The sequence below is a fragment of the Neoarius graeffei genome, chromosome 1 (genome assembly GCF_027579695.1).
Source record: "Neoarius graeffei isolate fNeoGra1 chromosome 1, fNeoGra1.pri, whole genome shotgun sequence".
In the NCBI taxonomy this organism is placed as follows: Eukaryota; Metazoa; Chordata; class Actinopteri; order Siluriformes; family Ariidae; genus Neoarius; species Neoarius graeffei.
Genome location: NC_083569.1, coordinates 1018610 through 1044022, shown reverse-complemented (window position 1 = coordinate 1044022; position 25413 = coordinate 1018610). Strand labels below are relative to the sequence as shown.

Sequence of the window (25413 nt, the reverse complement as noted above, 5' to 3'; positions counted from 1 at the left end):
GGGGAATTATGGGAGTTTAATGAGCTCACTTATGCTGCACACTTCGTTACCCTCAGAGTAGAGCAGAGACACAGGGATTACAACAGGGCACACTAATGCACAGCTAAATCTCTGTTTAAATACCTGTTTTATTTTACACACACACACACACACACACAGAGCGTCAGGTCTCTGTCTCAGACTGGAGCGCGGTACAGACCCGACTGCGTCTCTACACCAGCTTCCACACTTTATTCACTCGACGTGTTTGAGTTGTGACTCATCCGGCTGAAGCTCAAGGAACACGGCTGCAGGTCAGTGTGGGACGTCTTCATCTCATACGTTAATGTTTAGAGCCGTGACGTGTTCGTTTATAAAACACATTTTATACGTTTATGTATTTCACACTTCCTCCTAGAGTTTTATCTAAACATACAGAGACAAACATCACAGTGGAATAATAATAATAATAATTTTAGATAAATTATAATCATTTATATATATAAATAAATAAATAAATAAATAAATAAATTGCTCATCGAACAAACAAACAAAACAAGGATTTAATATATTACATGATAAATACATGAATAAATAAGTAACTAATATTTATTCATTCTTAACGAGTCAGTGAATGAACCGATTGATGAATTATTCAATTAATTGATTTATAATTTATAAATTAGTGAATGAGGGGAAAAAACAAACAGGGAAGATAAATAACAGTAATAATATTTTAATGTAATAAATAAATAAATAAATAAATAAATAAACAAACTATCAAGTGAATAAACAAAATAATGATAAATTAATAAAAATACAGAAAAAATAATGACTAAATGGAAAAAATGAACAAGTAGAAATAGATAGATAGAGTGGGGGAAAAGCCCCCCTTAAGGAAAATTCAGTTTTTCTCCAAGTTGAAATGAACCATGTGTTTAGTTTTAATCATAGTTTTGACAACAGTAACATGAACAATAATGCCACCTAAAGTTTGCCTAAAGTTAATACTTAATTTTTTTTTAACAAAAACAAACATTGTGCCAAGGGGGCCTTTTACCCCCCCCCCCCCCCCCCACCAGTGGGGTAAAAGGCCCCCTGAGGTGGGGCAATAGGCCCCCTCACTCAAAAAAAGCTGTTTGGATAGCAAAAGTGTTTACTTAAGCCTATAATGTGAAAGAAACAAGAAAATATCCCTGAATTAATGAATAGATGCATTATTTTATTATATTTTGCATTTTAATTTCAAATTTTTTTAAATTTCAATTATTTTTAATATTAAGTTCAAATTACTTGCTTTACTCAACCAGGTAAGCGAGATGTTATTAAAAACTATGTATCTGCTATTCAGAAATGTATGAAATACAGTAATTATGATAAAAGGAAACAATGCCCCCTGGGGGCCATTTACCCCTCCATTAAGGGGGCGTTTTACCCCACAGACTACACTTTTACAAAAAAGGGTCTTACTTTCAAAATGTGATTCAACTTTTTATACCTAATGTATTTTTTTTAACATACTGACTTGTCTACTCATACCACATACACAGCTGTGATATCTGACGAAATAGCAGCTATCTAAATACAGTTTTACTGATATCTGAAAATTATATCACTTACCATGAAATTTGATTTCTCTCCGCTGCGTTGCTGATATGCGATCCACAGTGGATATTTGTATATCCCCATTGGCAAGCCAGTCCACAGCAACAATAGAAATGTAACTTTGCACCATCTGGTGGTTATTTTGGGTAAAACAGGCCGGGGGCATATTACCCCACGGGGGCTTTTTCCCCCACTCTACTCTAGATAGATAGATAGATAGATAGATAGATAGATAGATAGATAGATAGATAGATAGATATGTTCATGAAATTCTTGAACTATGTATTGAACTGTTGTGACTTTTATAAGCTCCTTCAATAATTGTTGTTTGTTTATAAAACAATATTTATGTAAATGAGTCTATAAATATTCATCAGAACAGTATGATGTAATAATCTCTAACATCTCTAACACCGATGGTGTCTGTAGTGCATTTTAATCATCACACTATACCATAATACTAAGGGCTCAGTCGTCATGGCAACCGGGAAAGCTTCACTGTGATTGCTGAAGTGGTGGTGAGCTCACAGAACATTGTGATCACGAGCCCGAGGCAGCAGTGCCCTGACTTTAACACCACTGGATTTATTCTGAGTTGGACATCAAGGGGTTGGTGTGGCCTTCCTCTCTGTACTGGTGTAGCTAATGCTAATGCTAACAATCATCCTGTACAGTACATCACAGAGGTTATTAACACTTCCTGTTGTGTTCAGGGTGATATAAGTGCTCATAAATGACATGTGGAGCATAAGGAGGAGGAGGATGATGATGATGATGATGGCTCAGTGTAAGTCGTCAGCAGTTTCCCCTTTAATCCTCTCCTTAAATGAGATTAGCAGTTAGAAAATCCTGCACTTGGATAAGCACACACACACACACACACACACACACACTCCTATAAGAAAACACTATAATGGTGTTCATAATGCGTAAACTCGTGATGTTATTTTTAAATTACTCATGAATAATTCATCACTTGCATTTTTTTACTCACACTCTTCGAAAGCTTTCTAAAACTTTTCTCCAACAAAGCACACCTTTGAAAAACGGGTAGGACTATATAGAGATTTGTTTATATCTTTCTTTCTTATTTATTTGTTTGTTTGTTGTGTATATGTATTATATTTATGTTTATGCACTTTAAGCTCCTCCTCGTTTAAGCCTCCTTCAGCCCCAGAACAGAATTTCTGTAAAAGTTTTTAAGACAAGAATCTGTCCATCACTGTGTAAGAGTTTTTTGTTTTAACTTCTGTTTCCTTCCTTTTTCACATCCATGGCTTTAAAAAGCTATTTTAAAAAAATAATTTACAAAGCTTTTATGTGAAGAATAGGCCTACAAACACAGATAAAACGTGAATAAAAATATCCTGTAGAAATATTCTCAGAAATATATGAATTAAACCTAAGTGCAAAGTGTGTGTGTGTGTGTGTGTGTTCAGGACATCCCTGATGCTCCTGGGTGTTAATGAGCTTAGTGTTCAGCAGGCACTGATCATGACGGTGATTACAGGAAGGTTTGCTGAGGGTAAAACTCTAAAGCAGGGGATTAAAGCTAACATCCCACTAACGTGCTGTACACTCAGGAATTAGCTAATCAGATGATTAATGTGGAGTTAAAGGACGTGCAGGTCGACAGATTCTGCACACACACACACACACACGGATTACACACTGCTTACTGCCATCTCTTTATAGTACATCCAGTTTATAAAGCAAATTTTAACAGATTAGAGAATTTTTCATGCTTTCATTTATATGCACAGTGTGTTTTATGTTTTGTGCATGTGTGTGTGTGTGTGTGTGTGTGTGCAGGGTGTGTGTGTGATGACCCTGAGGGATCAGCTGAGGAAGATGACAGCGTTAGGAGAGCAGGATGATAAACACTGGTACAGACTCGTTAACAGCATGTCTGTTGGAGGTAAGACTCGATATGATATTACGATAAAGATACGATAACAATATGATCATGATACCATACTGATCTACAATAACGATATGAAAACAATACAAAATAACAATATGATGAAGATACAATGACAATACAATAATGATGTACAATAATGATCATTGTTATACATATGGGATATTTTTTGATGTCATGCAATATTGTTATCATATCGCTTATACACCACTCTACCCAATGCAGAACGAGCGTGCGCTGTTGTTATAATACAGGGCTGCCAACTTTTCGAAATTCATTGGAGTGAGATTTTTTTTGGGGGGGGGGGGGGGGGGGGGGGGGTTGACGGCAAAATTTTTCCGCACACCACGCAGTAAGTGGGAATTTTGTATTCAGTTTGATATTCACTTGTCCCCCTGCATTCTGGTGTTTTGTTTGTGGGTCGTCCAGCTGGAGATGGACAATGGGGGGGGGTGAGATTTTGGATTTAGTAGATGTTCCTGCATTCTGGTGGATTTTTGGAGTGGCCTGCTGTGCCATACCTACATTCTTACACACCCTGACTTGCCAGGCCTTCAGCTTGTGGCCAACAAAAGCACCAAGTTTTGGCTTAAAAGCCCCCACACTAGAAAACTACAGATGACCGCCAATGTTCCTGTAGCCCTATAGACCTGTGTTTCAGATTTAAAGGCAAGTTCATGTTTGAAAATATTTCATCAGCTAAGCCTAAACACCTTCTGAACTGAAACTAAATGTTAAGTTTTTAATAACTGTTGCAAAAAATAAGATTGTCCCTCACTGACTATTCATTATGCATTTAAGGGCTTTCCCCACCACTGGGTTCAGCAGAAGATTGGCATGGGGAAAAATATCAACAGCAAAAGAACAAATAAAATGCTTAAACAGTAAGCAAAATGTGCATGTGCTACAAAAAACATTAAAATGATTAAGTTTGAACAGTATTGAAACACAAAAAGCTGAACCTTGGCCATAGGTGGGACTGTGCACACAAAGTTGGGCTTAAAAATTTTGGTCATACTTAAATAAGCTATATTAATATATTCTTATTAATTTATTTATTATCTATGTTTCTTATTAGTAATAGAGCATTCGTCAGGGCCTGTTATCTGACAAATATTCTCTACCTGTCTTACCCTCTTTGAAACCCTGTCTCCTCAGTATATTGTTCTCTGTCTTTTTTTTTTTTTATTATTCACAAGTTCAAGTTCTTTGATATTACAGGTGACCATGCTTTATTTACTTTAACTGAGCAATTACATACATCATAAATAATTAAAAATAAATACCCTGTAAATAAACAATAGGTATGGTGGCTAATGGCTCTTCTTGCATTTGTAATATTATCTCTTACTTGCTTTATTTTACAACATTTCCAGTATGGCTTCAAATAAAGTCATAAAGTATGATAACATACAGTAAACAAACTAAAAATGCGCCTTAATAACCGTGTGCTAAGGAGGTGCTCTCCCGTGCTGCTTGTTGGGGAAGATAGAGGCTGCGGCACGGCAGGAGGCCTATAATGATTTAGCATGCCTAGTACACAGCTCTCGATATGGCATTAAATATTCTCACAACACTTATAGGCTAAAACGATTCAGAAACTTTATATAAGTTCATGATTACTCCAGTAACACCACACATTGGCGTGCATATGTACAAACCTGTCTGAGACACCCGTCTTCAACTCGGATACCTTCTTCTCTCTCCTCTTCCTCTGAATTGACGGTAGGCAATTATCCAACTTCCGGCGAGTGCAGCATCATTAGATGCGCCACCTACCATAGGGGAGTGTGTAGAGAAGGGAACACCTCTCTGCCTGTTTAGCCGTGCGTAAGGCGTAATTGATCGATCACAAGTGGTTGGCGCAACGCAATGGGTAGCCTAGATCAGATAGATAAACTAGATTTTTTTCTAGCGTGAGAAATCGGAGGTATGGCGTGTGAGCGTGTGAAGACAATCAAATGCGTGTGTCTCACGCTCATTGCGTAAGAGTTGGCAGCCCAGTAATATTAAGAAAACACGACGTCACATGTCGGAGCTCGTGCAAAGATCCAATGACAAAACTTTTCCGCTGTGCATGTGCACAATCATTTCTTTGTCGGCCGGGAAAGAGGGAAGACGAGGCAAATCCAGTGCTAGGTTTAAGCACTAAATAAATAAACTGAAAACTGAAACTAAAGATGCGCTGAACACCTGAAAGGCTACCAAATCTTCATTAGATATTCTTCATACATATTTACAAGAGAAAAACATACCAACGGACATCGAAAAACTGGAAAAGAGACACGATGGAGATGTAAAACTTCCACATTAGTGAGTGACTGTGAGAGTTTGTAAACAAACATGGCTGCCAGGTTTGCTTCATTAAATATGGAAGATTTTGAGAGAATTTTGGCTGCCAGGTCGCTACGTTGTGTGTAGCTGTCAATGTTGATTTTAAACGTAACTCAGTACATTACACAGGGAAAATAATAATAATAACAATAATATTTACCTTGACTGCACTAGCGTTGGTCTTCGCTAACACTACACTGGCTGGAAGGTAACTGCACTGCCGCGCTAACAGCACCGAGTCGCGGGTAAGCTCGCGTTGGCCTTCGAGAATGCTGATATGAAGAGAATGTATAATAATAATAATATTGGCTGGCTTTTTGCCATGGTCTATCAGATATATTCCATTCAACAACTCATCTTTGACTCGTTCAGTATCATGCTAGCTGGATGGAATATATCTGATAGACCACTCAACACCAGCCAATATTATTTAAATAACAATATTATAATGAGACGATAACAATACGATCGCGATATACAATAACGATATCAATACATTCAAGTTACAATAATAAAACAATGATATACAACAACAATACTATAACAATATGCAATAATGATATACAATAACAATACAATAATGAGATCAATATATTAATGTTAGGGGCAGCGGGTGGTGTAGTGGTTAGCGCTGTCGCCTCACAGCAAGAAGGTCCAGGTTCGAGCCCCGTGGCCGGCGAGGGCCTTTCTGTGTGGAGTTTGCATGTTCTCCCCGTGTCCGCGTGGGTTTCCTCCGGGTGCTCCGGTTTCCCCCACAGTCCAAAGACATGCAGGTTAGGTTAACTGGTGACTCTAAATTGAGCGTAGGTGTGAATGTGAGTGTGAATGGTTGTCTGTGTCTATGTGTCAGCCCTGTGATGACCTGGCAACTTGTCCAGGGTGAACCCCGCCTCTCGCCCGTAGTCAGCTGGGATAGGCTCCAGCTCGCCTGCGACCCTGTAGAACAGGATAAAGCGGCTACAGATAATGAGATGAGATAATGATATACAATAATAGTAATGCAATAACATGATAATATAATAAAAATACAAGCGCGATATGAGAACGATACAGCACCAATATAGTGTGTTACAGAACATTACTGTGTGTGTGCAGAACTGAGACAGAGGCAGGAGATGATGATGAGGAACCCGATGGCTTTGAACCCACAGGTTCTCACTCAGACTCAACAGAGACTGCAACTCGAGCCCCGATTCGTCGACAGGTGTGTGTGTGTGTGTGTTTAAATCATCATCATCATCGTGTGTGTGTGAGATTAGAGTGTACTCCATGGTTGGTAACACACTGACTGATGAAAAAGCACCAAAACCTACACAAAGTGTAATTTGTGTCTGTGTGTGTGCAGGGAGCTGGTCCCTCCCACTGACATTGTCTCATCATCAGAGTCACGCCCTCTGGCCCCCCCACTGCCCCCCCACTCTGCTGTCCTCACAGGAAGAGCCTTCAGTTCTGCAGGTCAGATATTTGTCTCGTTCCCTTCACAAGGACGTTGTTTATTTTTCCCTGAACCTTCCTTCCTGTTTCAGGAGGTTACGGCTTCCTTCCACCTGAAAACATGGAAACGGTTGCTAGGCGACAAGAGATCATGCACAAACAGAACATAGCCAGGTAATGTCCTGAACGTTCGTCATAGCTCTACTGATAGTTCTTTGTCTCGAGTGCCCTCTATTGTGTAGACCTTCCCTTCCCTTCCCTTCCCTGCCTGGCCAATCAGAGACCAGAATTTCATCATGTGACTTTTTCCACTCGTCAACAGAAACAAGTGTCTGCCATCTGGTGTCTTATTAAATCATTGTTGAAACTTGTATTACAACCTGAAGGAAGTACGTTAATAAAGAAGCACTGTTAATGATGCAGTGTAATAAAAACACTAAGAGAACACGCTAAGCTCGTTAGCAACATACACTCGCTGGCCTTCAGGAGGTAGAGCATGAAACCCTTCCAGTGTATGATGGGATTAGACATGTGTGTAACACAGCATGTAGCAAATACTGCTCTAAATTATACAACATAATATTTTGGGTCCTTCAGCTGAACTCGTTAACCTTAACTAACTACCCAAGGTTACCTGCAAGCTAGCTAACGATAAGCAAATAATTTTGTTAAGAGATCACATGATTAGCCAAGTGTGCCAGGAAGCTAACGCATTTTATGATGTGATTAATAAGCTCCACCAGCCAGAACAGAGCTGTTCAGCCACACCCCTTTTTCCAACTCAGGAGTTATGTAGTTGTAACCGAGGGGGAGGGGTTTTATTCCTCCAGGTACAAAAATTAGGCTGAAAATAATAAACGTTACCTAGAGTTGCTGATTTTGTGAAATCTCATTAAACGCTGTTCATCCTCCATGAATGTTCAGGATGGAAATGAACGCCATCCTGCAGCAGAAGGAACTGGAGAACCAGCAGAAGACATTACTGACCAACATGGAGAACCCACTTGTGTACCAGCACATCACACATCCCAGTCCTGCCATCTTCAGAGGACGCCATCGTCTTCACGACAGCCATGACGTCTTTGACCTCCACGCCAACAGCTTCCTGATGTCAAGCCCTTACCCACCAATCAGCACCCTGCAGAGGGAGAGGGGGCGGCGCCCTGGGAGGAGATCGGCCAACCAGAAGTTTTTGGACAGCAGTGCTGCGTTTCAGTCGGAGAGGAACCAGATGGAGGAGAAGAATGTGGACGAGATTCCTGGAGGAGCTTCAGGAGAGGAGAAGGAACCAGAACCAGAGGGAAGAGTGGAGACCAGCAGTGAAGCTAATGCTAATGCTAAACATCAGCAGGCTAAAGTGGAGCTAACAGGAAGGAAAAGTTACAAAAACGGAGAGCAGAGTAAAGTATGTGTTAGCGCTCAGACAGGCTGCACACACACAGAAGCCGCTAACATCAGTATTGCTAATGGCGACAAGGATATGGACAGGTTCCTGTTCCCGCCCACCACACCGCTCTCAGCGTTCTCATACGTGTTCCCCCTGGGAGGGAACACACTACTGCCTCCTGGTGAGCACTCTGTGCACTCAAGAACTCACTCTGTCTATCTCTCTTTCAACATGTCTGTCTATTTATCTGTCGCCCAGTCTGTCTGTCTGTCTGTCTGTCTGTCTGTCTGTGTGTCTGAATATACTACCTTGTAACAAGCCACTCCAGAACAAAGAGGATCTCTTTATCTATCTAGCTGGATCTTATACATGTTTCTGTCTGTCTCTCTGTCAGCCTGTCTGTGAATATATTACCTTGGAACAAACCACTGCAGAACAAAGAAAGTTCTATCTATGTATCTAGCGGGATCTTATATGTTTCTGTCTGTCTCTCACTATCTGTCTGTCTGTCTACAAGCCCCTCCCAAACAGAACGGGATCTGAGACATGTTTCTGTCTGTCTGAATGTTAACCTGGAACAAACTACTACAAACACAGAACAGTGTTTTTGTATTTGTCTGTGTGTCTGTCTGTGTGTCTGTCTGTGAGTCTCTCTGTCTGTGTTTCTGTCTGTGTGTCTGTGAGTCTCTCTGTGTGTCTATGAGTCTGTCTGTGTGTCTGTCTGTGTCTGTCTGTGTCTGAGAGTCTGTCTGTGAGTCTGTCTGTGTGTCTATGAGTCTGTGTCTCTCTGTGTGTCTGTGAGTCTGTCTGTCTATGTGTCTGTGTTTCTGTCTGTGAGTCTCTCTGTGTCTGTCTGTGTGTCTGTGAGTCTGTGTGTGTCTCTGTGAGTCTGTCTGTGTCTCTATGTGTGTCTGTGTGTCTCTGTGTGTCTGTCTGTGAGTCTGTCTGTGTGTGTCTCTGTGTCTGTGAGTCTGTCTGTGTGTCTCTATGTGTGTCTGTGAGTCTGTCTGTGAGTCTGTCTGTGTGTCTCTATGTGTGTCTGAGTCTCTCTGTGTGTCTATGAGTCTGTCTGTGTGTGTCTGTGAGTCTGTCTGTGTGTCTCTATGTGTCTGTGAGTCTGTCTGTGTGTCTCTATGTGTGTCTGTGAGTCTGTCTGTGAGTCTGTGTGTCTCTATGTGTGTCTGTGAGTCTGTCTGTGTGTCTCTCTGTGTGTCTATGAGTTTGTCTGTGTGTGTCTGTGAGTCTGTCTGTGTGTCTGTATGTCTGTCTGTGAGTCTGTCTGTGTCTCTATCTGTGTCTATGAGTCTGTCTGTGAGTCTGTCTGTGTGTCTCTATGTGTGTCTGTGAGTCTGTCTGTGAGTCTGTCTGTGTGTCTCTCTGTGTGTCTGTGAGTCTCTCTGTGTGTCTCTCTGTGTGTCTCTCTGTGTGTCTGTGAGTCTGTGTGTCTGTGAGTCTGTGTGTCTGTGGACTGAACCATTCCGAAGGCGGGTGTTGATGCATCACTTTTACATCTTTATTGTATCATTACTTCTTGTAGCATGTTTACACACACAGCAGATCACACTTCCTGCTTCTCCAGTAGCTTACAGTGTGCACCTCCTGTGTGTGTGTGTGTGTGTGTGTGTGTGTGTGTGTGTGTGTGTGTGTGTGTCTCAGCGCACGCTAACATGTTGCTGAACATGGATGAGATCTCTGCAGTGGAGGATCTTCGCAAGTGGACGGTTGACGATGTTTACAACTTTATCAGTAACATCCCGAGCTGCTCTGAACACGCTCAGGTAACACACCCACACACACAGCAACAACAACCTGGTTTTACCTTCTGACCCTGACTGTGTGTGTGTGTTTAACGCAGATGTTTAAAGATCACATGATCGATGGAGAAACTTTACCGCTGCTCACAGAGGATCATCTACTGGACACACTGGGGTTAAAGCTTGGGCCTGCTCTCAAAATACGCTCTCAGGTACACACACACACACACACACACACACACACACACTTATATTTCACATCCTCTAATCACTAGCTAAGGAATGAGCAGACACCGTGGTTACCGTGGCAACCAAACAACAACTTCCTGTTGCTGCATCTCAAACTACAGTGGAGTGTAGAGAGAACATTAAATCTGAAATAAGGCTGTGGTGATAAATTGTGTATCGCTTATCTATACCTGTGTGTGTGAAGGTGTTAAGACGGATGGGCGGAGCACTCTGCATGACTGCCCCACCCCTCACTGCTCCACCCCTTCAGCCACTGCTGGAGAAACATGTCGATAGATCACGTGACATCATTTCCCCTTTGACCTGCAGCACAGAATTAACACAGAGCCCCAGTGTGGGCGAGTGTGAGACTCTCAGACCCCCCGCTGGGCACACACCCACCACCAGGAGCGACTCGGCCTGAAGGGGGCACCGTTCATCTCTCCCTCTCTCTCACACACACACACTATTCTTATTTATATTTTCCTACCACTAGTTCATATTCGCTAGTGATGAGTCGCTGTTTTCTATCAAGAAGAAATCAGTTCTGGGTTTAAGCTCAAGTTTGTTTATTTTCGGAAGTGAACGTGTTTCAAAAAAAGAAACCGAGCAATCAGATTCCCAGCGCTGATGTATTAATGTTGTTTTCTATGCCCTTCGCACCAGCTTTTCTTTAGACTGCTGCTGAAGGATTCGGGAGAGATAATAAACTAATAATCACGATAATTTAATCAGGAATAGTTTGATGAGAGTTGTGTTCTCGTTATAGTTCATTACTTCAGGACAGAGAAATAGGATTAGCTGAAGTTCTGTGTTTTTATACTGTGAAACGTCTTCATTGTTAATGCATTCTTTTTTTGTTTTACATCTAAATAAAGGAATATTTCAGACATTCTGTTCCACCATGTAGTGTTTTTTTTATTTTTAAATAATGTTTATTAATAATTAATTACATATACCAGCTGTTAACAGCTTGAATGATCTCTCCATAACGTTAATGCGCTGTGGCTGTGAGAGAGAGTGGATTTTCACTCCTATTGTACGGTTTTGAAGCCTTTTTTGGTGGAAACTGGAGCCAGAGCATGTGCAGTGGGTACGGCTGGTCAGACAATGGCTCCGCCTCTCACCACGCCCATGCTAGTGACGGATATGATGCTTGTTCATGTCAGGAGTGCACACGCAAGATGGCACCTCAGCTAAGAGGGTAGTGTCAAAGCCCTCAACACTCCAAATCAAAGTTGGTATGTCATTTCTCATCCGTCAATCACCTCATCAACCACGCCCTTTTATTTATCATCAAATCACTTTGACGAAACAAACATTTCCCACAAGGAGACACATTGGAGGAGATTTTAAGGTCAACTGAACTTGTGAAAATGAGTAATCTGTGGAGATGAAATTCAAAATGGCGGTGTGGGTCTTTTCCCAGTCAGCATCAGAGACATTTTCACTTCACTTTTAAACTCCAGTCGTATTGCTGGGTTTCACATCCGCCTCATTAGTTATTCAAAACTTTAGCTGGTGGTTGACCAAAGCTCAGTTGACAAAGCGTTTGTACGGAGAAGGCGCATTGCTCTCATGAAAAATGCCTTACGCTTGCGTTGTTTTAGGTTGTTCAAATCGATCAAACCATGAAAGTGATAAAAGTTTCTTCAGGGTTCCCCATGAACTAATAAAAAAGGGTGAACGAACACAGGATTTCACAAAAAGACGTGGAGAAAGGTGGCTTTCGAACCTCTCGCTGAAATCGAAGGGAGTTGAGTCGAAGCATGCTGGAGTTTGCAGTGATCACTTGGTGATCTATCTTTCCAAGTACTTTTCTTCCTATGTGTCGTTATTTTACGGTGCTTTTTTTAGTCCCGCAGCGCTAAAGTCCCCAGCTGTTTCTTTGTTTCCTCCTCACAAAGTCCATATGCATGAAGCTCGCGACAAAATTCTTCCCCAGCCGTACAGTTCCAATGCGCCGTGATCACTTCTCCGTCTTGTTTAACTCAGATCCAGGTCTTTAAAGGGGTTTCTGATGATCTTTGTGAATGATTTAGCTGAGAGATAAGAGCCAACACAGGTGAGAATCAAGCCAACTGTTGTTTGTTTACACTTCAACTTGCAGCGGTTCGTTGTAAAGGCGTGAATGAAAAGCTTAAAAAAAAAACTTCCACGGGCAAAAACAATCCAGGATTCATTCAGCAGTGACTTGATCCCAAGGTCCTTTACCCAGCCACATACAAAACTAGCCTGGCTAATGCGACTTCAAAGCTCTCCGAGCATTTGGTCTGGCCAAGCTATTAAGCCAAACCGTTTCCCAGAGCCCGTGGTTGACCCGCCTCCCTGAAATGCCTGTTTGCTACTGGTCGAAGCCAGAAAAGGCTGTGACGAAGCTTAAACCAATCACATCACTCTTTCCTCTGACGTATGCGACGCGACGGGGCTAACTGGTAGATTAAACTCTTACCGAAGCCGGTCGGGAGCAAGGCGAAAACGTCCTTCCTTTCAATAAATACCACCAGGGCTGCTCTTTGCTCCGTTTTCAAAGAGAAATTCCCATTGAATGCTTTCAATACAGCATCTACTGCTGTGTCAAAGGCTTGCCGCTGCTCCATGTTCGTGATGTGAATGAAGCGCTTCCGGCATAGATTCTGTAAACAATCTATGGCTTCCGGTCGCAGTTCTACTACGTCACTGCCTTGAACACGCCTCTACCCAGGGCCGTTGGAGATGCTCAAAGTTGATTGGTTCCCGATTTTTCGGGAGCTTGGAAATGCTGTAGATAGCCTGCCTGGCCAGACTAAGCTCAGAACAGGCCCTCGTGTTGCGTCACGCTTAGGATGGGCGGGCCCAGGCTAATACAAAACAGTCATAAGCCTCCATACTCTTCCACACTTTCATCTGTTTTGCGGTGTAGAAGGACGTCTGCAACACCAGATAGTTCGAGATGTCGGGGAACTCGACTGAAGCGTAGGGTTAGGGTCCAAGATCGTATGACAAATCCTTCTTTCCCAGACTGTAGGAGTCGATTCCATTGCACACAGCAATCTTCTGAATATATCTAAAGCCAGCAGTGGCTTCTAGATTATAAGCGTACTCTGATAAGTTATCGCTAGTTGGTTGCACTACGGCAGCCGTTTAGACCACCAGCTATTTCACTTCCGGTAAAACCGCTAAGAAACACGTCATCACTGTGCAGCAGCATTTCTGAACATCCCACAGACTCCAGCAGTGACTCCGCCCACAACTGATACTTTTTGAATATTTTCCATAAATAACTTTCACACTTCCGCATCATGGAAAAAAAAACAAGAAGATAATCACCGATGAACTTTATTTTACATTTTTATCCCAGGTTTGTTACACGTTGGTAAATCTCCATTTTGAATCGTGTCTACGGAAACGATACACGACGCGCTGTTTTCTGCATCAACATTTCATTACATCATTGAAAATGTGTTTTATTAACGTCGTATACAGTTATTTGCAGTAAGAGATGAGACAGTGATCCAGGAACCGTGCCCCTCTCTCACACACACACACACACACAGCATGGTTTCGTACTTGCTTTTTATTTGTACATTTAGAAATATGAGGCAATGCTGCATGTATTAATACATTATTATAATTATTAACACGCAACAGGCCGAAACTCAGGTTTCTATCTATCTGGAAAACTGATAAAAAATAAAACACCTGCTGGCATGATGTCACAGAGCGAACAGAAAACAAGAATATGCAAAAGAGACAAACACAAATATTAAGAAGGGCTGAAACAGTTCATGGACTCCATCATTAATTTACCTGTCATCGAGTCACAATACGAAATCACGACACACTCCATCGTGTGTGAGAGAGAGAGAGAGAGAGAGTCTCAGACTGTCACTACATAGCATTTTCATAGCATGTGATATTTTCAGATAAACACATTTACATACATTAAAATTAACAGTTGTACTTTTCTCTTTATAAAGTAACAGAACAGAAGCCCAGTCCGGGCTGCGGCCCAAACCACCGCCCACCAAGTCACATGACTCGACACCCAGACGCTTTCGCTAACAGCTGAATTACAGATGTTTCATTAAAAGCTCCTGATGTTACCTACAAGTTAGCATTAACGTGTTCGTGTTGTCAAACGAACGTGACTGACATCTGATCTCCACACGACGCCACCGAGCAGGACACGGTTTATTTTCTACGCGTTTGAGCGACACAAAGCCGCGATTTCACTGAAAGGAGAATCAGATGGTTGGGGTGTGTCGGGTACAGCATGTAACGTAAATTGCACACGCTGATTATTTAATCTGCCTTTAAACTAGTGAGCTTTAGAAGCGCTATATAGCTACTACTGCTTCTCATCAGAAGTTAAATTGTTGGAAAGGCCACGCCTACAAGCGACATGAATGGCTACGTCTACGAATCACGGCTACCAGCCTACAGGGAAAAAGTCTGTGGAACAGACGCAACATTCGATATCCGTTAAATAAATGACAGCTAAGCTAGCTAGCGCTTACAGGTTCGGTAATTAGCATAGCGAGCTGAGATTAGCCAGTGAGGTAGTAAACCGTATAAAAACTTCCAATGTTGAAATGATAGCTAGTGTGTGTTAGTTTGCTCGCATTAGTTTAGCCGCTAAACCGCGGTTCATCAGGAAGCGTGTGAAATCAGTGAAACTATTGCGACAGCTAAATAAATTCAAATAACTCGTCGTACTCGGCGACGTGTCCAACACCATCAAGTGTGGTTTGGAACATAACCACATGGAGTCAGTAGATCAGTTGCCGTGGTAACTGGTACTCATGATACTAAAGTGTTATTTGAGACACGAGGGATTTTTTTGTTGTTGGTATGAATTTTTTTTTGTAAACTGATTTACTGTAAAAACAGGAAGTCATGCGTAGAGATGAGGAGTCCAGAACAGCAGATTTGGCACTAAAGAAGGACTCTTTCTACATCCGGAGCTCTCGCAGCCACCAACAGGATCGAGCGGGAAGCCTTGTGGGGACGTGACGATGGTGAGGAATACCAAAGGTGGGCGGGGCTTGGAAGATGACGATTATGTTTAGGCATGTGATCACGTCAAAGAACCTGCTGGAGATGCATGTGTGAGAGACGTTTACAACACACACACACACGAAGAAGAAACATTGGTCCAAACTGAACAGCAGCCTACGATGATCATAAGGTCATGTGATCTCTCTCTCTCTCTCTCTCTCTCTCACACACACACACACACACACACGATGCTAATTACACAACCAGTAAACAGACAGTGTGGAGAGAGAGAGAGAGAGAAAGAACCACACACACACACACACACTCATTCTTTTAACTAGGAAACAAAAATCCAAAATGGCCGCCGGACGCCATGTTCCAGCTCTTGGCGTAGTTGACCTTTGACCCCTGTGTGTGTAGTGGAAGATCGCAACGTGCGATGTGATGGGCGAATCTCATGAACGTTTACACAGTTTACGTCTAGTGTGGTTTGGGCTCCGCCTATTTTCCCTCTTGCCCCTCCTCCTCCTCCTCTTCCTCCTCTTCCTCAGTGTGCTGCTCGAGCTCGTCGCGCGTGATCATCTCAAAGTCGTTTCCGTTGCTGTGCTGTGAGCCCTCGTCCTCTCTGCGCTCGCTGTCCGAATCCGAGCGCCGCTCCGCCTCCTTCCCCGCCTCCTCTTCGTCTTCCTCCTCCACTTCTTCCTCCTCTTCCTCCTTCTTCTCGCCGTCCGATTTGTCCTCACTGTCCGATTTCTGCGTCTTGGTGCCCTTGCCCTCAGACTTCTCCCCCGTGCCCTTCTTCCCGCTCGTCCTAGGGCCCTTGTACTCGTGCGTGTAAATGGGACGGAACGAATCGACGAAGCCCACGTCCGCCGTCAGATTGGGGAGGAACCAGAAGTGATGGCGCCCCCCGGTGACCAGCCAGATAATCAGGAATAAAATACAGCGAGCTGCAGAGAGAGAAAAGGAGGGGGACATGGCAGCCCAGTCAGAGAGGAAGAGGGCGTTATAAACATGCTCATGAACAGGAGTTACAGCCTCACCGACAGCGAGGAGGAGGATGCTGGCGACGAAGCAGCCTGCACACACACTCAGGTAGTACACACCCACCCTCATCTCCGCCGGCCACAGGGGGAACAGCGTCGCTGCTATCACTGCAATCACTAACACACACACCCATGGGGAGTGTCCCAAATCACATCACATCACGCTAGATTGCACAAAAAGCATGCAGAAACTACAATATTCTTCCCACGGAGTACTCTCTACACATTTAAAAAAAAAGTTCAATGATACCTTCACGTCTACAGAAATAAAATAAACCTGTTCCACACTGAAAACACCATCTTTATTTACTACATTAAAACAGTTAATGTAAACTTAAGTCCAGTCAGATTTAGATAATTTAAAAAAATTTAAACTGAGAAAAACCATGGTCAGAAAATCATATTGTGACATAATTTATAAGCTTTAATTAGAATGTGTTAGCCTAGTAAACTAGACCCACCCGCCTAGCGGCCAAAAATATTTTTGCCTACGAGTGGATCTAGCCTCGCACCATAGAAACAAAAACATCAAATCGTGCCCGCCAATCACAACGCAAGGTTTTTGTTTGGATTCTTTGGGCGGGCTTTTGCAGGAGTGACGACAAAGCTGCGCGACGCTGGAGAAAGCACAACAGGAAAGATGGCTACGGCTAGTGAACAGCGCGCGTTTGACTCCGCTTTGGAATCAGTTTTAGAAGAATTAGACTTGGAGTTTTCATTGAAACATGAGCAGGAAGAGGCTCTCCGCTCATTCCTTTTCAAGAAGGACGTTTTCGCTGTTTTGCTGACCAGCTATGGCAAAAGTCTGATCTACCAGCTGGCTCCGCTCGTAGCCAAAAGGATGGGGCTAGTTTGTGCAGTACGAAGAATTAATAAACAGCTTTGAAACATTACTTTTTGATTGTTTCTTATTTTCCCATTATTTTAAATTTAAGGGAAATTATTTCACCAAACACCACTAAATAAAAACTCTCAAAAACAGTTTAAGCAAACCCTTGAAAAACACTTGGAAAAAAAAATGAGTGTATGTGGTACAGACTCCAAACTTGTGGTCATTATCTCCAAACTTCTTAATATCTAGAACCTGTTTATTAATTAATACGCATTTTGAAAAATGATTTATTTCAAGGCCTCCCCCACTGCTTTCTGTCGCTCCGACTACGTCACAGTCACTGTTGCGCTGACTGGTCAGAGCGTTGGCCTATACGCACAGAGACAGTTTGAAAGACAGCGGGTTGTTCATCCCACCCCCTTCGGAAATGTCTACGGATCGAGGCCAGACTAAATATTCACATTTAGGCCGAATCCCATTTCACCCCTTGGACCAACCCCTTGGCCCTTCCCCTCCATTTTGCGCGTTCACGTGAAGGGGTAGGGGTATCCCAATCCCAGTTAACGCGGAGGGGTAGGGGAAGGGGTAGGGCTTCTGTACCCCTCCAAACGGAGATTTTCCTGGAGCTGACTCCAAACGAAGGGGTTTGAGTGATTTCCCACAATGCCATGCGGATTTCAGCGAGATTTCATGCGGATTTCAGAAAGATGGCGGTTCCCGCGGCGAAAGATTGTCATAAATGTATTTTCTCCATTATTTACGTGTTTTAAGTTGTTATCCAGAGGAAACACGCCGCTTGATTCGCTTTCGAGCTGAGAATGAGCAGCGATTTCTGAAATCCAAGCTGCTGCTAAAAAGCTTTGGGAGTGAGTATTGTTTTCGGTTGCTTGACTGCGTACGTTTTGTTCCGTTATTCTCGCTTTTATTGTTTACATGAGTGTTCTGACACCTCATTCTGTCGGATGTGGTGCACGAAGCGCCAAAGATATCCCATTCAGTGGTGTTAGTTAACAAATCACACCCTGCCAGCAGAGATTTCTGGTTCTGGCTCTGACTGTAGCGGCTGGTCGCAGCCAATGACGCATTTGGTCGCGTTTTGCTAACGTAAACGCTGACGGAGGTACGCGATGACGTATGCGATCGTTGAAGGGCTATCCCAATACGTAGGGGTTGAATTTCAAGCCCTATCCCTTGTAGCTCAGTTTCAAGGGGAAGGGCCAAGGGGAAGGGGGAGGGGTAGGGGTAGAAATTAGAATTGGGCCTTAGTCTGGCTTGCCAGGCTAAGAATGCGTGTATTTAAATAAAAAATAAAAAGGTGAACAAAGAGCAAAGAGGACGAGACTTTAAAAATAAAAAGGTGAAAAACGAGGCGGGGAATAAATGTGTGCACGAGTGAGGGAGAGAAAAAGAAACGACAAAGACGTGAGCACGAGCAAGCGGGTGAGGAGATTAACAACTGGACTTATGATGTAGGATTCTGCCGTCGGGTCGCGGGACGAGATCGAGGGTTTTCGGTGCCGAATGTGAGGTGATTCAAAGATAAAGTGCGAGTCAGTGTAAGAAATTTCTGATTAAATCTCAGACGGAGAGCTGCTGCTAAACAAAAAAACCCAATAGGAGGACGGCAAACTCGCTGCATGGCTACGGAGACGGAAACACGATTCAGTTAGCTGAGGATCTGGAGAGATCTTTATTAAATATTATAAAATAAATTATAACTGAGTAGAATCAGCTTATGTGATGTTACAAAATATTTGAAATGGTACATGAAAAAATATTTTTTTTAACAGACTCCTTTTTTCTGATATCTCACACACACACACACACACACACACCGTGGTTCATATTGTGTATTGTAGAAATGTCACAGAGAACCGTGATGTGATATGTTCGTCACATGGCCCCGCCCCGCCACTTTCTCCGTGAGCGACTCCACAGGGATGATGTTAAAGTTCGTTAATCAATGGCGGGTTTATTGCGAGAGGATGTTCACCGTACGATCCTACACGGAGAGAGAACACGATGAGATTGTACTGAGATCTCGTACAGGAGTGGTGATGAGTAACGAGCTGAGACGGCCCGGGGGTAAAGCCCTCGCTAACGGGGTGGACAGGGAGGAGGGAACACAACAAGGTGACTAAGAGTGTTGGAAATGAAACAGGACCCTCTCCAGCTGTACGGTTACAGTTACGTACCCAGGACCAGTCCCATAGCGAAGGTTTTAAAGTGGACCGGGTCATAAATCCACACGTACACCTGTACAGACAGACAGAGAGAGTTTAGTGTTTAGTCTGTAAGACCCCTCTGTGTGTGTGAGACACTAAAAGGAGAACCTCATTCCCGTCCAGAAACAGCTGATCCTCATGAGGCTCCAGTTTAAACTTCTTCTTAACCTCCTTCTTCTTCTTTGGAGATCCTGGACTTTCATCCTACACACACACACACAGGTTTCAGAACACCGTGTGATGGAAACAACCACCCTGATCTCAGAATGAACACTTACACTCTTCTCTTTCTTGGTGTCTGTGGCCTCAGCGTCTTTCTTCTTCTCCTTCTCCTTCTTGCTTTTCTTCTCCTCCTCTTTGCCTCCGTCGCCTTTCACCTTCTCCTTCTTCGGGTCTTTCTCCGGTTTCTTCTTCATCACCTTCAGAGCTCGGTGGAAGAACTGCTTCTTCAGGAGCCTATGAGAGATCAGTCAGTGCTGCGATCTGTCCCGCCGCTAACGGAGCGATTACTCTCAGAGCCGACACACGCCATACTGAGATTTATTCTGATTTCGCCGTCTGATCGTTCAGTAATCAATGAGCAGTTTAATCTGTTAATATCTACTCTTAACCAATCACGTCTAACGAGCAGCTCAGGCCACATCCCAACTAACACGTGCCTCAGAACCCATCCCGGTCTAATAAAGCCCTCTGGTCCAATCCCATCTAACTCACCTGTTGCAGTAATCCACCACAGACTCTCGGGTGGTGAATAAACCTTCCTCAGGTTTCTTTGATTTGGCCCATTTGGACTCGAGCAGACAGTCCACCGCTTTAGATGCTGACACACACACACACACACACACACATATAATTAAAACCCTACGGTAACAGCATCACAGCTTTACTTTAACAGAAGCAGAAACGCAGCACTGACCTATGAAGTAGTCGACTCTGTGGCCCATCATGTTGGTGGACTTGGTGGGGCAGTTAAAGCGCAGGTATTTGGCCACTGCCTTCTCCTCCTTGGTTGGTTCGCTCACCTCCTGAAATCAGAGCAAGACCCGTCAAAATCCATCACAAAGGTTTCAAACTTTACAACTAGGATCTCCAACAAACAGCGCACTGAAGAGCGCAACCGACTTAGACAGCAGCCAGTGGGGTTCGGTTCGAGGTTGCTAAGCCACTGGATCTAAACACACCTGAGGGAGCGAGCTGAATACGGAGAACAGTGAAGAGTTTATACCGCGAGTGTTTTTTCAGCTGTGGAGGATTTCTCGGCGCCGCCTTCACCCACACCTGTCCACTTTAACCGTGACACCATGGGCGTTTGGGGTAACGGCGTACGTGTTTGGTTGCCGATGGTGACGGAGAGCCGCGGGGTCGTCACAGCGAGAGATAAAATGGCATCAGCCTTACTGATGGAGACGGAGTATAAAGATGAGATTCTCCATCAGTCCAAGGGCGCGGCATCCAACAGCTCCACTCACGGACAAACACAAGCTGCTCCTGTTGAGCAAGGCACACCCCCAGAGGCGGTACAGGGCAGGGCAAATACACTCTAGAGAGCATTTAATTGGACGAACACAAGATGAGTGGTAGTTTTGTAGACATGTTGTCCTATTAGTGTTTACAACATTCAGGAGCAGGTGGAAGAATCTGTGAAACACTGGCGTTCATTTCAGGGCGACTTTAATCTTTTAGTTCAGAAGGTGAGTGAGATGTGATTGAGGTGAAAACAAACAGTCTCTGATCCTCCACCTGTCAGCTCACTGTTTAATTCACACTGAGGATAGAGAATCAGAATAAACCACCGTGTGTTTGTGTGTGTGTGTATATATATATGTATGTATGTGTGTGTGTGTATGTGTATATATATATAGCTAGCATGTGTATACGTGTGTGTATGTATATATATATATATATATATATATATATACACACACATATATATATATATATATATATACACACACACACACATTTTATATATTTATATATATATATATATATATATATATATATATATATATGTGTGTGTGTGTGGATGTGTGTGTATGTATATGTGTGTGTGTATATATATATATATATATATATATATATATATATATATATATATATAAATATATATAAATATAAATAATGTGTATATGTATATATGTATATTAGGGCTGTAACAATATGCGTATCGAAATCGCGATACGCAGAGCCACGATCCGTGTCGCGATACAAGAAGGCAGAATCGCGGTACACCCTTTCAAACTTCTCCTCAGCCCAAAAACAGAGGCGCTTCCAAACTTCAATTTATGAATACTTTACTTTTTATTTAAATTACATTTTAAACTTACTTAAATTACTTTTATTTTTTATATCTATTAGTAAGTCATTTTTTCGCCGACCTGCGACAATCTTCTGCGAGTCACGCAACGTCCACACTAGCCACTGGCAGAGCATTCATTTCTTTTAAGCGGTCGCCATTCTGGTTGCGACGCGGGGAGCGAATCTGTAAACAAGCAGCTCATTGGCTGGCTAGGTGTGCCACAAGCCAATCACAATCACTTGACCGGAAAGGCATGCACTGTTGCCAGATTGGGCGGGTTTAGGTGCTTTTTGGCTGGTTTTGAACATATTTTGGGGTGGAAAACGTTAGCAATATCTGGCAACACTGAAGGCATGTCTGCTTGGGCGGAAGCCTTCTGCGGCAGTTACATTTTGACACGCGAGCAATGTTTCACTATAAAAATTCCGTAATTTCCATCTGTTTTCCGCGATCACAGAAAATCATTGGCCCTATGAGAGTGAGACAGTGAGAGAGCCCCCCCCCCAAAAAAAAATCTTAACGGATTTACACGATTTGGAAAAATGACTTTTTCAGAACCGAAAAAAACAGAGCTTCCGGCTCAACAGTATTATTTTGAGAAATAAAACAATCTTTGGATATACATTTGTTCATTTTTGCATACATATTACTCATTCTCTGCAGTGGTCTGAATTATCTGTTATTAAATAGTTAATGTAAGTAAGTAAATGTTAATAAGTCAAATTTACTACTTAAAAAAAAAACATTTTAAAAAAATCGTGGGTGTATCGAATCGTGGGTCAAAAATCGCGATACGAATCGAATCGTGAGTTGGGTGTATCGTTACAGCCCTAGTGTATATGTGTGTGTATATATATATGTGTGTGTGTGTGTGTGTGCGTGTGTATGTATATGTATGTATGTACAGTGGGGCAAAAAAGTATTTAGTCAGTCACCAATTGTGCAAGTTCTCCCACTTAAAAAGATGAGAGAGGCCTGTAATTTTCATCATAGGTACACTTCAACTATGAGAGACAAAATGAGAAAAAAAATCCAGGAAATCACATTGTCTGATTTTTAAAGAATTTATTTGCAAATTATGGTGGAAAATAAGTATTTGGTCAAAAACAAAAGTTCATCACAATACTTTGTTATATACCCTTTGTTGGCAATGACAGAGGTCAAACGTTTTCTGTAAGTCTTCACAAGGTTTCCACACACTGTTGCTGGTATTTTGGCCCATTCCTCCATGCAGATCTCCTCTAGAGCAGTGATGTTTTGGGGCTGTCGCTGGGCAACACGGACTTTCAACTCCCTCCAAAGATTTTCTATGGGGTTGAGATCTGGAGACTGGCTAGGCCACTCCAGGACCTTGAAATGCTTCTTACGAAGCCACTCCTTCGTTGCCCGGGCGGTGTGTTTGGGATCATTGTCATGCTGAAAGACCCAGCCACGTTTCATCTTCAATGCCCTTGCAGATGGAAGGAGGTTTTCACTCAAAATCTCACGATACATGGCCCCATTCATTCTTTCCTTTACACGGATCAGTCGTCCTGGTCCCTTTGCAGAAAAACAGCCCCAAAGCATGATGTTTCCACCCCCATGCTTCACAGTAGGTATGGTGTTCTTTGGATGCAACTCAGCATTCTTTCTCCTCCAAACACGACAAGTTGAGTTTTTACCAAAAAGTTCTATTTTGGTTTCATCTGACCATATGACATTCTCCCAATCCTCTTCTGGATCATCCAAATGCTCTCTAGCAAACTTCAGACAGGCCTGGACTTAAGCAGGGGGACACGTCTGGCACTGCAGGATTTGAGTCCCTGGCGGCGTAGTGTGTTACTGATGGTAGCCTTTGTTACTTTGGTCCCAGCTCTCTGCAGGTCATTCACTAGGTCCCCCCGTGTGGTTCTGGGATTTTTGCTCACCGTTCTTGTGATCGTTTTGACCCCACAGGGTGAGATCTTGCATGGAGCCCCAGATCGAGGGAGATTATCAGTGGTCTTGTATGTCTCCCATTTTCTAATAATTGCTCCCACAGTTGATTTCTTCACACCAAGCTGCTTACCTATTGCAGATTCAGTCTTCCCAGCCTGGTGCAGGTCTACAATTTTGTTTCTGGTGTCCTTTGACAGCTCTTTGGTCTTGGCCATAGTGGAATTTGGAGTGTGACTGTTTGAGGTTGTGGACAGGTGTCTTTTATACTGATAACGAGTTCAAACAGGTGCCATTAATACAGGTAACGAGTGGAGGACAGAGGACCCTCTTAAAGAAGAAGTTACAGGTCTGCGAGAGCCAGAAATCTTGCTTGTTTGTAGGTGACCAAATACTTATTTTACCGAGGAATTTACCAATTAATTCATTAAAAATCCTACAATGTGATTTCCTGGATTCTTTCCCCCCATTCTGTCTCTCATAGTTGAAGTGTACCTATGATAAAAATTACAGGCCTCTCTCATCTTTTTAAGTGGGAGAACTTGCACAATTGGTGGCTGACTAAATACTTTTTTGCCCCACTGTATGTGTGTGTGTACACAACCCCGATTCCAAAAAAGTTGGGACAAAGTACAAATTGTAAATAAAAACGGAATGCAATGATGTGGAAGTTTCAAAATTCCATATTTTATTCAGAATAGAACATAGATGACATATCAAATGTTTAAACTGAGAAAATGTATCATTTAAAGAGAAAAATTAGGTGATTTTAAATTTCATGACAACAACACATCTCAAAAAAGTTGGGACAAGGCCATGTTTCCCACTGTGAGACATCCCCTTTTCTCTTTACAACAGTCTGTAAACGTCTGGGGACTGAGGAGACAAGTTGCTCAAGTTTAGGGAGAGGAATGTTAACCCATTCTTGTCTAATGTAGGATTCTAGTTGCTCAACTGTCTTAGGTCTTTTTTGTCATATCTTCCGTTTTATGATGCGCCAAATGTTTTCTATGGGTGAAAGATCTGGACTGCAGGCTGGCCAGTTCAGTACCCGGACCCTTCTTCTATGCAGCCATGATGCTGTAATTGATGCAGTATGTGGTTTGGCATTGTCATGTTGGAAAATGCAAGGTCTTCCCTGAAAGAGACGTCGTCTGGACAGGAGCATATGTTGCTCTAGAACCTGGATATACCTTTCAGCATTGATGGTGTCTTTCCAGATGTGTAAGCTGCCCATGCCACACGCACTAATGCAACCCCATACCATCAGAGATGCAGGCTTCTGAACTGAGCGCCGATAACAACTCGGGTCGTCCTTCTCCTCTTTAGTCCGAATGACACGGCGTCCCTGATTTCCATAAAGAACTTCAAATTTTGATTCGTCTGACCACAGAACAGTTTTCCACTTTGCCACAGTCCATTTTAAATGAGCCTTGGCCCAGAGAAGACGTCTGCGCTTCTGGATCGTGTTTAGA

General features: G+C 42.8%; 2 protein-coding genes across 3 annotated transcripts in view; one reads left to right on the top strand and one right to left on the bottom strand.

The window, feature by feature from the left end:
- The first annotated feature begins 3393 nt into the window (after positions 1 to 3393).
- Positions 3394 to 11293, top strand: samd7 (sterile alpha motif domain containing 7). The gene is made up of 8 exons (XM_060920925.1): positions 3394 to 3502; positions 6935 to 7043; positions 7185 to 7294; positions 7366 to 7447; positions 8198 to 8841; positions 10317 to 10438; positions 10516 to 10626; positions 10848 to 11293. Exons 1-8 carry the CDS (start codon positions 3409 to 3411, stop codon positions 11064 to 11066), a joined length of 1491 nt encoding a protein of 496 aa, XP_060776908.1. The 5' UTR covers positions 3394 to 3408; the 3' UTR covers positions 11067 to 11293.
- Positions 11294 to 13944: 2651 nt separating this feature from the next.
- The window catches only part of sec62 (SEC62 homolog, preprotein translocation factor), a 14470-nt gene continuing 3001 nt past the window's right edge, over positions 13945 to 25413 (bottom strand). For both annotated transcript variants that reach the window (XM_060927456.1, XM_060927466.1), the window contains exons 2-8: positions 20642 to 20750; positions 20440 to 20545; positions 20004 to 20181; positions 19834 to 19929; positions 19696 to 19756; positions 16666 to 16785; positions 13945 to 16572 (exon numbers count right to left, since the gene is read on the bottom strand). In XM_060927456.1, the coding sequence (XP_060783439.1) occupies positions 16124 to 16572; positions 16666 to 16785; positions 19696 to 19756; positions 19834 to 19929; positions 20004 to 20181; positions 20440 to 20545; positions 20642 to 20750 (1119 nt within the window). In that variant the 3' untranslated portion in view covers positions 13945 to 16123. The remainder of the gene's footprint in view (positions 16573 to 16665; positions 16786 to 19695; positions 19757 to 19833; positions 19930 to 20003; positions 20182 to 20439; positions 20546 to 20641; positions 20751 to 25413) is intronic.